This window comes from Podarcis filfolensis (genome assembly GCF_964270895.1).
Source record: "Podarcis filfolensis genome assembly, chromosome: 4".
NCBI lineage: Eukaryota > Metazoa > Chordata > Lepidosauria > Squamata > Lacertidae > Podarcis > Podarcis filfolensis.
The window spans coordinates 42229200-42245248 of NC_139607.1; the positions used below are offsets into that span (position 1 = coordinate 42229200).

Here is a 16049-nt window from a genome sequence, read left to right on the forward strand (position 1 = left end):
AGGTGTTCCTGAGTAATTTAGAAATACATATATTCATGCTAATTATTTTAATATGAGTAGTTAAAAAAATGACTTATGGCAAGTGTTATCTCACTGCTCTTTCTCTTACACTCAAAAAGGAATATTTCTTCTAAGGCAGTGCTTGTTGCAACAAGCACACACCATCTCAAAACAAAGAGCTTCTTTTCTTCAAGAACTATTTGAAGATTTCTTCACTCGTATACCATCCAACTTTTACAAACAAGTGTTCAAACCAAAGATGAAGGCAAATAGTTTTCGGAGACTATAAAATCCCATAAAATGTTTACATATCAAGCCTCAAATGTATCAAAATTGTGCAGAATCGTGGCAAATTACTGTGTACCCTGGTGACTCTGATACACCTGGTACAGAACGAAAACACTATGGCGTAATATTTACTAAGATAAACGGTCAAACACTTTACTATCTCGAGCACAAAGTGAAGTATTAAAGGAGGGGCTGCATGCAACCAAAGATCAAAACATGGATATAGATTAATGGAGAAGAAGTGTATGACACTGTTATCCCTACCATGTGCATTTTAAGCACAGAAGACTTCAGTGCGCTGTGTTCCTGGAAGCATCACTAGCATGCTCACATACACAAAGGCCAGGGCATATATCAATCTTCTTCCCCACCCTGTTCATCATGGGTGACTTTTCTGAGGAATTAGAAAGAGGAAAGACAGCTTCATCATACCGCCCTCTTTTAGAGAAACAAAGACACCTGAGAGGGCAAGATGCTCAACTGAAACCCAGAGGCATTACACAACTATCCAATTAGCAGCAGGAACAACTGAAAAACCCTTGAACCTCTGATACTAGGATGATGCTACCACGAAAACCTCCAGTTCCATCACAGCCACTGCCTTTACTCCCCCCCCCAAAAAAAGCCTTACACCCAAAAGCAGCCGTCCTTCAAAAGCTGGAGATGGGAAGTATATTGAAGTACCTCAACTGATGTGCCCCAAACATGGTGGAGGAGAGGGCAAGCCAGAAAAAAGGGAAAATACTATATCTCAGGGAGGAGAGGAGCGGGAGTGACTTTGACCTAACTGGGTCTAGAAAAAGAGCAGCAAACATCATGAACACATACGGGGGGTGGGGGGGGGCGGCTGGTCCTCGGGCAGCTTCACCTACCTCTCAGCAGCACTGAAGACACAGCTCTTCCCGCTGAACCTGCAGAGAGGGGGGGTCTCTGGGTGACATAAAGATAGAGGAGGAGGAGAACCTCACAGGGGGGCTGAAGTGGGGTTACACGGAGACCGAGGTATCGCGCCCGGGCCCCTTCCTCGCCTACCGGGGCTCAGGCTGCGCGAGCGAGCGAGGCCTCTTTCGGCGGCACCGTCCAGGCACCGGCTTTCGCCGGCCCCTGCCTCGCCCGCCCCCTCCCAGAGTCCCTGCCTCTCCCCTTCCCTCTCACACTTGTTTACCTTCTTCACTGCCTAGCACAGCCACAGTCGCCATCTTCCCCCAACGACAAGCACCCCGCACCGGCCGTCACTTCCGCCGCCGCCGCCACCACCTGTGGGAGAGGCAGAGGGACACGCACAGGAGGAACCTCCATCAAGGCGGAGTGGGACGCTCAGGCCGCCGCCGCCGCCTCCTTCGCCTTCCCAAGGCGCGCTCCCCGGCCGGCTCTCGCAAGACCGCCCCATTCGCCGGTGCTGCCGCTGCCTCACAAAAGCCGCCAACCCCACACGCAACACTGGCCCCTCCTCGCGCAGCGCCCCGCACGAGGAGCCGCCTCCCGGCGGAGCTCCGGCCGCCGCGCCGCTGCCCCGTTCAGCCGGGCCGAAATGCAGCCTCCCCCACGGTCGCTCCCCGGGGCTTCTCAGGACCCGCCGCCGCCGCCGGATGGACTTTCCTCCTCCCCTCCTGTTCTCACACCTTATCAACTTCCACCATCGTTTATTAAATGCCTGTGTGGCCCTTCGTCTTGAGGATCACAGGGCGGTTAACAGCAGAAAAGCCCAAGCGCACATGACATCGTTTGGTTTCGTTAGTTTCCATTTCCTAGCGCACAGGACGTGCATTGACCTAGTTAAGAGGTTGCCTCCTTCCCTCCCTCCCTGAGCACGTATCTTCTGTACTGTGCACTTCAGGAGGGGCACTTCCAACTCGAGTTATCATTGTGTAATACCAACATATCAGTCTGCAGCCCTCTGCCTGCTTGCACGGGAACGAAACGTTTCTAACTAAACGCACGTTAATATTGCTCCGTATATAGCAGTTTAATTTTCATGGCTTCCTCCCAAAGACTCCTGGGAACTGTAGTTTGGTGAGAATCCTGAAGCTGTATTCATTTCGGACTTCGGCAAGCAATTAAGAATGCATCTTTCCATAGCATAGTTAGTTGATGGTCTCTAGTGTATATATACAAATTCTAAACCACTTTTATGTTTATTATGATAGAAATATTTTAATAAATAACTGAGCTTCATGGCTGCTACAGCACACTTGCATACCATGGCAGAGTAACTGTCCACTTGGGAAAGCGTATATATAACAAACATTAAGCCTGTGGTACAGATTTGCCTTTAAGATTACCTACTATGATATAAGCCTCCTATGACTCTCAGTGACTTAAGAGTAGTCATCTTGGACCAAATGAATTTAAAGGGAAATGGCAGCACGAAAGCAATCATTATAATACATCAATAGTTCAAAGCTGTCACTTGTGGATTCCACAGAAACAAATGGATTCGTGCTCATTATACCTGTTAATTGGTTTATCAGTGTCAGGATTTGTGCTAGCAACAACTTTTCTACATTTCATTTCCAGCTGACATCTTTAGTTTTCCCTTCCCCCAAATTATATGCATTTATACTCAGAATATGCATCTAAACCCAATAGATTCGCTGTTGCTAAATATTCCAGAACAATTGTTCATATTGCTAAATGCATATCCTTCCCTAAGGAGAAAAGCTGGGATGGGGAAGAAGTGGCTCATATCTTTAAAAGAATTTCATACTCACATGAATTCATAAAATGTACTCCAATTAATAGATAAACTGATTAATCAGGTGGAGTGTACGCTGCTGCTATACTGTATGACACCAGTATGGGCAAGTAAGATGGACAATGAGGCTTGCTGGGATCCTATCAGAAATGACCTGCCTCACAAAGCAAAAGGAGAGCGGATTATTTGCCAGGAGAGAGAGGTTAAAAAGGCTGATAACTAAAAAAGCGCTTCTTATTGGCTCTCGTGCACCGAGCATGGGAGTGCCTGTCCATCTCTTCTAGAGAAACATATTCTGGATTTAAATCTGAGACCTTGGTTATCATGTTTCACATAGGAAAAATGGTAGCTTACGCTGTTTTGGTGGGGCTGAACACTCATTTCCAGTATAATTAGCTATACCCAAACCATTATGCGGGAGGCAGTGGAAGACAGAAATGCCTGGCGTGCTCTGGCCCATGGGGTCATGAAGAATCGGACACGACTAAACAACAAAACCATTATTATTATTATTAGGCCATGTAAACTCTTGTCTTTATACTAGAACGGTGGCACTTTTTCTGGCAGACCAGAGTCCATATTGTCTTCCCTGTAAAGAAGGTGAGAGCTTGGTTAAAGACTTTATGTTCATTTTTTAAAAAGTAATTTCCTTACCTTGGTCCATGTGCCCCACCTGCTCCTAAACATATGGAAGAGGGATGAAGGTTTTTTGTTTATAAATGCAAGCGTATACAGCATATAATTAACTTCTGATATTTTATTTCCTACTGTATTTTTTATTATGTTGCATGTTCTGTATATATTTTTCAAAATTACCATCAATAAAAAAATAAGTAAAAAGGAAAAGTAGGATTTCCTCTTGTATTCAGCTGCACTGCAACAGAATGTTGAACGCTCTCAGAAAACCTACGTAAGATCCTTCAAAGGCGGCTCTTAAAACGGAACCGCGCTGAACCAACCATTCCAGTCCCTTTCTTATTCAGTCACAACCCGCAACACCCCCCCCCCGCGCCCTTCTCCACATTCCGGCCCCGCCCACTGGGCTTGGGAACGCGGAGCCGCGACGCTCTATGGCAGTCACGCCTTTCCTCACAAGTGCCGGTTGCATCAGCCAGGCCCGGGGTCCTTCCAAGGCTGCCCTCTTCCATGCCTGAGCCAACCCCGAAGCCCCTTGAAGCCAGTCTCCGGGCTAGAAAGAGGCGGCGGGGCGAATTTGTTTCCCGTTGCGTTTGTCGGCGTCGCCTGGGCCGGGGGGCGAAGGCAAGAGAACCGCTGTGTTCCGTGGCGAGGGGTCAGGCAGGTTCACCGGCCTCCTAACTTCCTTTCAGGCAAGATGGCGGGGGACGAGGCGGGAGTGACTCTGGGGCAGCCGCACCTCTCCCGGCAGGACCTGAGTACCTTGGTGAGAAGCGGGTCTCGAAGGGCGGGGGGGCTCGTGGGCTCGCGGGGCGCAGCGTCCCACGAGGCGGCGGCGGGCTGGCCGTTGCCCGGGAGCCCGTGCGAAGCCCAGGGACAGCGAGTGGGAAGGGAGCTGGTGGGCTTTGCCGACTCCCGTCGGGGCTCCTACTGCCGCCTCCCCTTCCGTCCAAGCGGGGACAGGCGCTCCTCGTGGTTGGGCTGGGAGAGGGAGCCGTTTGGAGAAGGTGGACGCCAAAAGCTTCGGCGGGAAGGGCGGTGGGATCTGGTGATCCTGCTCTGGGGGATCTGTTGCACGTCCGCACGCTTCATTCCTCCTCTGGAGGGACAGCTTCGCTTCGTCATTTGAGTGCCAGTCCCAAGCACAGTGCTTGAATGTAGTTGAAATTCAGCGTTTAGAAGCCTGCCACAGCTAAATGAGAGTTTTCTGATGCATCCACAGTTTGGGGTGTCATGCAATTGCGTTCCCTCTCATCCTCCTCTCACCTCTCTTGCCATAGCATAACTAAAAGCAGGGTAGATAGAAATCATCGGAGGGGTATGTTAATGGAGACTTGTCCCTTACTTATATGTGGGTTCATTTGGGTATGAAGTCATATTCCTACTATTTGCTGCCTACCTGCTTCTGTGGAGAGAAGCAAGATGGCAATAGTCAAAACGTGCAAAAAGCAGAGGATGTCACTTTTGCTCAGTGGCATGCTTTAATATCTTTTGGTATCTTGTGTAATGCAATGTGCCATAAGTTTGATTGCAAATGGGTTGGCAATGGATTGTGCTACTTGAGTACACTGTAAGTTTGTCAGTGCAGTATCTCTCTTACCTTAAACTGTAGTTGGGAACTACAGAGCTCAATAATTTACAGGAAAATCTAACCCCCACCAAGGGAGTTTTCGATGCAGTGGCTCCAAAGCCACTACTGTTCCATTCCAAAACCCCTTGTTTCTGGCTGCTTCACAGCAGCAGCTGATGGGAACACTGCCAGCAGTATAGTTCCAGCTGGGTGTAGTGACAAGAGCCTTCCACATCAGAGTCCCCAGAGTGTCACCTTTACTTCATCCTAACCCTCTCCAGCAGCACAGGGGTTAGCATTACACTGTGTTAACAAGTAGCCTAGGGCAACTGACCCATTTCTCAGCCTGAGTTTTTAACCTACGAAATAGGCGTAAATACCTTCACGTGAAGACGGTAATAATAAAGCATGCAAAACACTTTGTGCTGGAGACAGGCTGTATAATTAATGAGAGAATTTATAACATGAACATTTGACAAATATTGTAAGTTAAGTATGAATGATTCAGCATTGTACAACCAAACTTGTGTCACATTTTAAAATTTTGCCAACAGCATTTTTAAAAATCAGGTTTAAAAATCCAGGTTTTTTCCCCAGGAGGCATTCCAAATCCATTTATATCACAAGCTTGGCTGTTGATTAAAATGAGATGTTGGAACAGTGTTTTCTGCAAAATTGTTTATTTCATTCATAATAGCTTAACATGCCCTTAGATCTTCATAGACAAGGAATAAATATAAACTCAACCAAATAAGTTATCTAGTGCTGAACTATCTTGTTAATCTTCGTTTTGAATTCCTTTATGTTCACCATTGGAAACACTTTGCTGTTTCTTCCCTCTTTATTCTGAAAGAGAAAACTAATATAAACAATTGCATGTTTTTTAGCAACTGTATTTGTTAACAAAGTCTTTCAAAGTAATAGAATATTTCTTTCCTGCAGGATGTAACTAAGTTGACACCTCTGTCACCAGAAGTCATCAGTAGGCAAGCTACAATTAATATAGGTAAGTTAAAACAAATTTAACTGGAGGAGGTTGAAATATATTAATAGCATAGCTTCTTGAACCCGCGAGTCTCTGTGTGAACTGAGGTGCCCGTAAAAAATGCTAAGAGAGTTGAGGTCTTCCAGATTAAAGTCTCGATCCAGTGCAGATTTAGGTGTACTTAACACCCATTGAGTTTAATAGGAGTTAAATGCATGTGACAAAATTATTGTTTCCTTATTTGGCCGCAAATCAAAATACTGACCCTGCTTTGTCCCATCCTAATTACTAAATTGTCTAATCCTGGAACATATCTGCTCTATGGCTTTATTTTATCCCATTTTTCTTTGTTTGCTAGTTTATCAATCTTAATTTGAGAAACCTAAATAGCTTTCTTTTGCCTTAAAGTTCAGCATTAGGCAAAAAGAATTCATTCTCTATGTAATGCTGCACTTCCAGTAGGTAGCCTTCATTTCCCATCATACTTGTTCTATAGTGGTTCTTACTTTGAACTGAAGCTATCACGTTTCTTCATAGAAGATTTTCTGAAATCAAATTAGTTACACTGGTATCTCGGGTTAAGAACTTAATTCATTCTGGAGGTCCGTTCTTAACCTGAAAATGTTCTTAACCTGAGGTACCACTTTAGCTAATGGGGCCTCCTGCTGCCGCCGTGCGATTTCTGTTCTCATCCTGAAGCAAAGTTCTTAACCTGAGGTACTATTTCTGGGTTAGCAGAGTCTGTAACCTGAAGCGTCTGTAACCTGAAGCGTCTGTAACCCGAGGTACCACTGTATTGTCTCTTCACTTAATATGAAGTTTGGTATACAGATAATACAGCCTGGAGTTGGAAGAATGTGTCTTAGGGTTGTTTTAGACCTGTGATCTATTATAAACAAATGAATTTACTGACCTCACAAATGGAGGAATCTATTAGTTTGGATACATAAGGATAACTGGAGAAACTACCACTTCTAAGGTATATGCAGAAAGTGATTTATTTTTACCCTGTAGAGGATTTTTGTGAAATTGACAAATATTTGTTTTTAAAATCCAGGTACAATTGGCCATGTAGCTCATGGAAAGTCAACAGTAGTAAAAGCTATTTCTGGAGTTCATACTGTCAGATTCAAAAATGAACTGGAGAGAAATATCACTATCAAGCTGGGCTATGCCAATGCTAAGGTACGTCACTACCATATATCTAACAAATTGCCTGTTTTGGTTTGAAGCCACGCTCTTACTATTCTTCAGTGGAAAGTCAGCTTACCAATGGTAAATTAAACCTTCATTTTCACTTTTTCTCTGCAGATTTACAAACTTGATGATCCAAGTTGTTCTCGACCAGAATGTTACCGATCCTGTGGGAGCAGTACACCTGACGAATTCCCAACAGATATTTCTGGGACCAAAGGGAATTTTAAACTAGTCAGGTAACATGAAAAGCTCAACATAAATGATTTAGCATTGGCCCATATTTTGTTGTGGTTTTTGCTGTGGGTTTGTGCGTATATGGAATTCAAACTTAAAATACCTGATTTTTTTATTTATTTACCTGTATTGATTAAGTCTGCAACCAATACAGTCATACCTTGGGTTGAATGCGCATCGGGTTGAGCGCGTTCGAGTTGCTCTCCGCGGCAACCCGGAAGTAACAGAGCGCGTTACTTCTAGGTTTCGCCCCTTGCGCAGATGCTCAAAATGACGTCATGCGCAGAAGCAGTGAAAAGCGACGCGTGTGCGCGCAGACGTACCATCGCTAGTTACGTTTGCTTCTAGATGCGAACAGGGCTCCAGAACAGATCCCGTTCGTATCTAGAGGTACCACTGTATTAGTTTTGACAGCAGAAGAGGACTAATGAGCTGTCCTAAGAGCAGTGCTACATGTTCAACTGCTTATATGGCAAAAACTTTGAAACTCTGAAGATTGTCTCTAGAATCTGTCCCAACAGATAAGGAAGCTAGAAGAGGCTTGAGGTGCTTTCTTGCTCCGTGTCATTTCTGTGTTCTTTGGAAGGCGGGAACTGTTATCAGATTTGCCTATGGCAGGCATGGCCAAACTTGGCCCGCCAGCTGTTTTGGGACTACAACTCCCATCATCCCTAACAGGACCAGTGGTCAGGGATGATGGGAATTGTAGTCCCAAAACAGCTGGAGGGCCCAGTTTGGCCATGCCTGGCCTATGACAAAGCAGCTCTTTGCTAGAAGAAAGAAGCTGTTGGCTGTTTGGGTTTTCTCTTATTACAGTTGTGTGATTCTTTGCCTTAGCATGTTTTTGGGGGAGAAGGAAGTAGGGCAAATTAGTTGCACAATATATGGAAGGAGGAAGCCCAGCAAACCAGTAACTGCACCTTTCTATATTTCAGATGTTTAAGGCTCCAAACTAAGCACATTTATTAGGGAGTAAGCACCATTAAACATACTGTGACTTCGTTTTGAGTACATTTTAAGAACTAAGAGGAATGTATCTGCTTTTAAATCTATACAGTGCAAAAGTTGCCACTTTTAATTCTTCAGTTGCTTCAAGAAGCAGATATTATTGAAACTATCCATCTTCTGCACATTTGGTTTAATGTGTGGTTATTGCATATTCGTAAACCTTCAATTATTTTAATTAGACTAATTATTATTTTGCTTCAGAATAATGCTGCTTATTTTGCTCTTCCTTGCATAATAGGCATGTCTCTTTCGTGGATTGTCCTGGCCATGATATCTTGATGGCTACTATGTTAAACGGAGCAGCTGTCATGGACGCAGCTCTGCTGTTAATAGGTAACTATTGAAGTGGAGAAATTTGACATGGTATTGATGCAGTACTTCTGCTTTTTAATAGCTGTTTAGTATTTTCACTGTTGATGAATACAGTTCTGTAATCATATTTAATGCATTGAATTCTGTATGTTTTCAGTGCTGGATGTTTAGATTGTTCCTGTTTAGGAACTGTGACCCACAGAAATAATAGGATGAGATGTCATTGTGATCTTTCATTAAGGAAAGTGACCATACTCTAATACAATACATAATTATTTGTTCCTTTGTTTTTCCAGCTGGCAATGAGTCATGTCCTCAGCCGCAAACCTCAGAACACTTAGCTGCTATAGAAATCATGAAACTGAAACACATTCTGATTCTACAAAATAAGATTGATTTGGTAAAAGAAAGCCAAGCCAAGGAGCAGTATGAGCAAATTCTAGCTTTTGTACAAGGTAGGTTTCTAGAACAAAACCAGCCACTGCCAAGTAGTTTATTGCAAGCAAACACTTACCATAAATTCTGAGTTCAGCAGTTAACCGTGTTTTAAAACATCACTTTGTGTATTAATCTACATATTAGTAAAATTCTGCAAAAGGTTTTAGAAAATAAGCATGAATAAACCTTGGCTCAGGCCTTGAGCAGATGGGATGCAAGGCCTCCCCTCTTGAATGCTAAGTAATGGGTACAGTAAAGGGTCCATCTAGTATGTTTGTGCAGTACAAGAAAGGCTTAAGTGCAAAGTGCTTGAATTTTAGAGAGCTTTCTCTCTTGCACTTCTAAGCGGCTTGGGTGACCATTGGCATTGTGCCAGTATACAGTCACTACACCAGGGATTCAGAATGGCAGTTTGATTTTGGCACTACTGTATGTACATCAGGAGCTGGTGTCGGTGAAAATGTCGAAATTTGTCCCTTTTGGCTTCTTCCATGTCTGAGTGGAAGGCACATTTTACAACCACAGGCTCTTGTGTCATTGGGTTTTTTTACCTGCCTCAGTCACACAGGTTCCCATGGTTCCTTTCCTAGTTTCAAATATTTCTAAATATTCTGTTGGGTGAAACACTTGGATGTATTTATTATTCTGTCTTTGAAAAATTGCTTCAAATAGTCTCGCCCAAAAAGAAAATTCAGTAATCTTGAACATATGAAATATGTGTCTCTTAAAAGTCCTCAGATTATGGTAATCTGTGAGAATAATCCCAAATAAAAAGGTAAGGGGCCCCTGACAGGGCTGGCAAGCCAGGAGTGAATGATGTTTCAAGATGGACTGAATTAGAAGGGAGGCGAATTAAATTCAAAATGGAATAATGATTCTTAGTTGGTGGTGTTCTTTTGCAAAATCATTGCAACCCTCAATTTTCGCCATGTGCACTCAAAAATAAGCGACATTGATTTTAACCAGGATTTGTAAACAAATAGAAGTACTAAGCCTTATATCCTTTCTTTCTGTACCCACATCCAAACATGATTTCCAAAACAATTGTATTTCCAGATTCAAATGCCAAACCTTGACGAAAACACAATAGATTTGATAATATTGTTGCACCTAATGGGTAGGATTATGATTACCCCTTTTCTTTTCTTTACTAAAGTCTCACATTTTAAAATTAAATCCTCACTTTCTAGATAGTCTTAACAATCTGCTTTCCATCTCTCCTAGTGGAATTAATATATATATTTTTGAGTAGCAGACCTCATGTTGCAAATTGCTTTTAAAAGTCTGTTTCATTTAAAAAGTAATTTGCCACATGGTGTGAGAAGCTAATGTTCAGAAAAGGAAGGAAAGACCAAAGTTTCTCTGGCCACTACTTTGTTTGGATCTTGGACATTCATTCTGAAACATCTGGTTTCCAAGGGTTCAAACTATTGTAGATTGTGATGATTTTACTATGAGCCAGGGTTTGTTTTTTTAATTTTTAAAAATTTAGATTGACTATTCTGCTTCTACAAACTCAAAACTGCGTGGACTGTTTGCTGATGAATATCACTACTGAATATATAGCTAAATCATATGCATATTGAAGAGCAAGCTTTAGTTTTTGGTGCAAGTGTATTCGCCCAACAGTTCTGTGTTGTTTTGTAGACTGTAAAGAAAATAGGCAGAAAGCTTACTTGTGATGTAGCTAACTTTTGAACAAGTCCCATAATAACTGGTGCTTTTAATACATTATTATCTGTGAAAATAGGTACTGTTGCAGAAGGAGCTCCAATTATTCCAATCTCGGCACAGCTGAAATACAACATTGAAGTTGTTTGCGAATACATAGTAAAGAAAATTCCAGTGCCATTAAGAGACTTCACATCAGAACCAAGGCTTATTGGTATGTGTGCTTCAGACCTGTCCACTTATATGTAGACTTTCACCCCCTTGCTCACAACATTGGATAAACAATATTTAGAATTAAATAAGATTTAGAATGCCATTGTAAAGCATATGTAGTGCAAGTACTCAGACTTAAAAACTGAAGAATAAATCATACGCAAAATAACCCGAAGTAACCATGCTAGTTCATGATGGATTTTTAAAAAACCTTCCAAAACCCACAGGCTTTTGGGGGGGCCTATCAAAATGTCACAAAAGAGGTGTGTGTTTTTAATTCCCTGGAACTCTTCATCAGGCAAGATGTTACACACAGCAGGGATGGAGGGGGATGAAGGAGGAACATAGGCAGAATTTTGCAGCCATAAAGTCAGCTTGTAGGCTCCATTCCAAGATGGAGGTTACAAGCTGAATAAAATTGGCAGATGCTGTGAATAACATAGATTCTGTGCTGCTCCCTCTTGTTTATGCAGAGCCTGCATAAACTAGGAGTGTAAAATGGCCAAAAAATCTGACCTGTATCTGTATCTTTGGAAGGCAACCTAGTCTGTTTTGGAGTTGTTTTGTCTCTCTGTTTTGTTTTGTTATTCAGGACTAAATTGGATTTGTTAAATATGAAGCTTTGTTTCTCATCCATGGGCTTTAAGTTTTTCTTTTTGCATAAGTAGGTGAAAATTTTCATGTATAGAAACCCCTTCAGAGTGGACTAAGCCTGCCAGATTGTAGACTGAAGCATTTGCGGGGAGTTTTGTGCAGGGTGCTTTTTAAAGTTCATTTAAAAACAAACAAACAAACAAACAGGAAAAGTGTTAACTTTTACATTTTCCGCCAAAATTGTATGCAATTTGCAGGCATCTTTGCCCTGTGAGAGGTGATGAAGCCTGCCACATTTCAAAATGATAGCTGTATAGGGTGGACACAATAGGAATCTTAAGGGGGCTGTGGCTGGTGATGGAAAAAAGTATGGCTCTCCAGGAAATACTGGGGTGGGGTAAATGTCACCCCCAGCAAGGACCCTGTTATGTCAAGGGCTAGGGGACTGCTGCCCTTCTTGGATTTGTGGAGATACAGTGGAGATCTCTCTATTGACTTGTATTGAGGAAGGCAGAGATACATGTGACAAATCCCTTCCCCAGATCACTGTGATTGGAGTGCTCTAGGAGAATAATTCACTGTGATTCAAATCTAGACCCATCTCCCTGCTCTGTACCTTATCCCTTCTGGAGTTCTGGGCATGTCCCTACTTAGTTTGGTTTCATTTCTCAGAAGAGAGAAGAAAAACACGCATGCTTGGAAGCTTAAAGTAACCTTTTATCTGATTTGAGATGCCTTGCTCACAGCTTACTCCTACCTGTGATCTGGGGAACCGGGTTCGCGTCTCCGCTCCTCCACATGCAGCTGCTGGGTGATCTTGGGCTAGTCACACTTCTCTGAAGTCTCTCAGCCCCACTCACCTCACAGAGTGTTTGTTGTGGGGGAGGAAGGGAAAGGAGAATGTTAGCCGCTTTGAGACTCCTTCGGGTAGTGATAAAGCGGGATATCAAATCCAAAGTCCTCTTCTTCAGTTTTATCTGTCTAGTCTTTCAAATGATACAACTTCAACTAATCAGTTTAAAGATTGAAAGTTCTAGGTTTAATTGATAGCAGGGTTTTTTTGCTTTGCTTGAAGCACTCCATGAGATTTCCATTATACTTTCATCTGAACAGTACATTGTAACAATAGGTAGGCATTAAAGGGCCCTTGAAATAATTTATTGTGTGTTAAGTCTGTCCGCTGACTTGTAAAAATTGCACCTTAAGTTTTGTGTGCTTGCCACAGTCACATGGGAACAGCATTACGTATATACTTTGGTCAGCAAGAAAAAATTGTTGGGAGTAAAAGATTGACGCAGGCATTTACTGAATGTATCTGATTAGATGTGTCTCTTCAGTTATTAGATCTTTTGATGTCAACAAGCCTGGATGTGAAGTTGATGACCTGAAAGGAGGTGTAGCAGGCGGTAGTATTCTAAAAGGTGTATTAAAGGTAATGCCATTCTTATTTCACTGCTGCTTCCCCAGATGCTGCATGGCAAACCACAGAGCCTGCATTTATGCCGAGGAAGAAATAAACAGTTTAAAATGGTATCCTGATAGCACTTATATCCAGGATCCAAAAAGGGTTTTTTATATGAGCCCCAAGGCTTAGATGTGACATGTAATTTTTTAAAAAATAAACCCTTGGAACAAGAGGTTTTAATATTAAATCACAAACTATTCATGGTGCTCCATTTTGTTTCAGATGGAGTTTGTCATGAGCCATAGAAGGGCTTGATGAAAAGACCCAAATCTTTCTTGGGATACTGAAACTAGTTTCTTTCAACCAAGCCTCGTGTCTTCACATCCCTGTTTTGAAAACCCTAATTCTCTTCTTGGTTTTGCCCATATAAACATTTCTCTCTCAAAAAACAAAATTTTTATATAGAACCAAGGTTAATTTTATGATACTACAGATATAAAGTCTGTAACTTGATACAACTATGAGTAACCCTTCAGGTTTTTTAAATTATTATTTCTAAACTAGGTAACTAGCATCTTACTGGCATAGAGCACCTTTATTTTCTTTTAATATTCTGTCTTTTATTCTGTTTATAGGTAGGCCAGGAGCTTGAGGTAAGACCTGGCATTGTATCGAAGGACAGTGAAGGAAAACTTATGTGCAAGCCCATCTTTTCCAAAATTGTATCACTCTTTGCAGAACACAATGATCTGCAGTATGCTGTGCCTGGAGGGCTTATAGGTAAGTTATATTTGATATTTATGCCACACCTATTTAAGAGCCTTGGGAAGTGTAACATAAATTAAGAGTGCATCTATAAATGAACATAACTGTTCCAACATCTTAATTAAGAGAGATTTCTTACCAGGATTATTCCAAGAACTTCTCTAACACATATTGTGTAGGAATGTGCTGGGTGGTGGTAGCTATGTACATTCATAGCACATATATTTAGTTGCATAGCTAATATTTGACTACTGCAGTCAACTTGTAGAATATGCATGTAGATGCTTTACAGAATGTAGAATTGTGGGCAAGAAGTGTACTTTGTTTTTTGCCCGTTCACTAATAGCAGTGCCTCTTGGCTGAGAGGGGAGAAAACTATCACTATAGCACTTCAGTTGTTCTGCCCTTTAAGCAATTTGAAGAGGCTGATTTCTCTTCAGTGTTGGTGTTTCACTGTCAACAGTGCATGTAGCACTCTCACTTTCTCTCTGGAGAAAGTGTGCTTGAAGAGACAACTTGGGAGTCCCTCATCTGAAATTTAGATGTTATGACACATTTGATATTGGATAAAATATCCAATTCTGAAGAGGAATTTAATTATATATGTGGTTTGATATTGGATAAAATATCCAATTCTGAAGAGGAATTTAATTATATATGTGGTTTAGCCAGCATGGCAAATTTTGAGAGAATCTATTGGTCACATAGCTTTTGATGTAACTTAAGTGTTTTGTTGTTAGGTGTTGGCACCAAAATTGATCCAACTTTGTGCCGAGCTGATCGAATGGTGGGGCAAGTTCTTGGTGCAGTTGGAGCTCTGCCTGAAATATTCACAGAACTTGAAATTTCCTACTTCTTGCTGAGGCGACTGTTAGGTGTCCGCACCGAAGGAGACAAGAAAGCAGCAAAGGTCGGTTATTAGGCACTTTCCATGTAAAAATACTGGGAAGAATTGAAATTCTTCATCTTTCAGTACTTGAAAAGGGTGCTTATATACCTTAATGATAAAAGAGGTGTATCTGATTTTCCTTTACCACTTATTTCAGGTGCAAAAACTATCCAAAAATGAAGTTCTAATGGTAAACATAGGATCACTGTCTACTGGAGGACGAGTCAGTGCAGTGAAAGCTGATCTGGGCAAAATAGTCCTAACAAATCCTGTGTGCACTGAAGTAGGAGAAAAAATTGCCCTTAGTCGAAGAGTTGAGAAGCATTGGCGGTAAGTTGATTTGAAATAAAAAACATGTCAAAATGATATTCCTAGATGAGTGGGTTATTGCCCATTAGTAGTACTAATATATGAGAACCGGAGAAAAGGTTTCAAAATGTAAGGCAGGATTGAGCCTCTCCACTACTGGCAACATGCATGAAAGAATCAGCTATTGACAAAAGTGTGTCTTCATTAATTGCTTTGTTCATAAACTACAAGCCATCATACCGTTTTATGACACACTTTGTCCAGAATAACTTTTTAAAAACATATCCTTACAGCTTTTTAAATGCAACTTCCAGTAATTGTCAACTTTTTCTCTGTTTTGCAGTTTAATTGGCTGGGGACAGATTAGAAGAGGAGTGACAATCAAGCCCACAATAGATGACGACTGAAAAGCTGAGATGCATTGCTTCACTTTGTAAAAGCTGAAGTGTTTCCATACACCCGAGAGTGCATTTTCAGAGTGGAAGCTGTTGTACAATATCCACATTATACTGAAAATCAAGCCTCTTAACTGAAATTCTAGTTGGTATCTGCAATAAATGTGTAAAAGAAATTGGCAAAGACGGATTTAATTATCCTCACTTACAGCAAAACTAAACTTGACTCATGTTTAATTTATGTCAGTTTGTCTGAGACTCTCTTTGGGGCTGGCTTACCTAACTTTAAACAATGTAACACAATACCCCACAATCTGTTTTGAAATAAAAAATATTGCTTATTTTTTCATTTAATTCTTACAAGTCTTTGAGTAGCAAAAAGCTGAAAAGATTGTTGAACCAGTGGAAAAAATAATAATAAACACTCCTTGGAAGATCAATCCCC

At 41.7% G+C, this 16049-nt stretch overlaps 2 protein-coding genes across 8 annotated transcripts in view; one reads left to right on the forward strand and one right to left on the reverse strand.

Annotated features, from left to right (window-relative positions):
• The window catches only part of KLHL15 (kelch like family member 15), a 29145-nt gene extending 25347 nt beyond the window's left edge, over window positions 1–3798 (reverse strand). Inside the window, exons 1-4 of one of the 7 annotated variants that reach the window (XM_083612354.1) lie at window positions 3000–3157; window positions 1454–1545; window positions 1161–1199; window positions 553–682 (exon numbers count right to left, since the gene is read on the reverse strand). The gene's annotated coding sequence lies outside the window, so the exon portion shown is untranslated. Of the gene's footprint in view, window positions 1–552; window positions 683–1160; window positions 1200–1453; window positions 1825–2999; window positions 3159–3637 lie in introns of those variants that run through there. The other 6 variants (XM_083612353.1, XM_083612352.1, XM_083612357.1 and 3 more) reach the window with 6 other exon arrangements.
• Window positions 3799–3952: 154 nt separating this feature from the next.
• EIF2S3 (eukaryotic translation initiation factor 2 subunit gamma) lies at window positions 3953–15958 on the forward strand. The gene is made up of 12 exons (XM_083612399.1): window positions 3953–4385; window positions 6132–6195; window positions 7232–7359; window positions 7486–7607; window positions 8852–8946; window positions 9222–9380; window positions 11114–11248; window positions 13179–13273; window positions 13882–14026; window positions 14752–14921; window positions 15058–15230; window positions 15553–15958. Exons 1-12 carry the CDS (start codon window positions 4317–4319, stop codon window positions 15614–15616), a joined length of 1419 nt encoding a protein of 472 aa, XP_083468525.1. The 5' UTR covers window positions 3953–4316; the 3' UTR covers window positions 15617–15958.
• The last annotated feature ends 91 nt before the right edge of the window (window positions 15959–16049 follow it).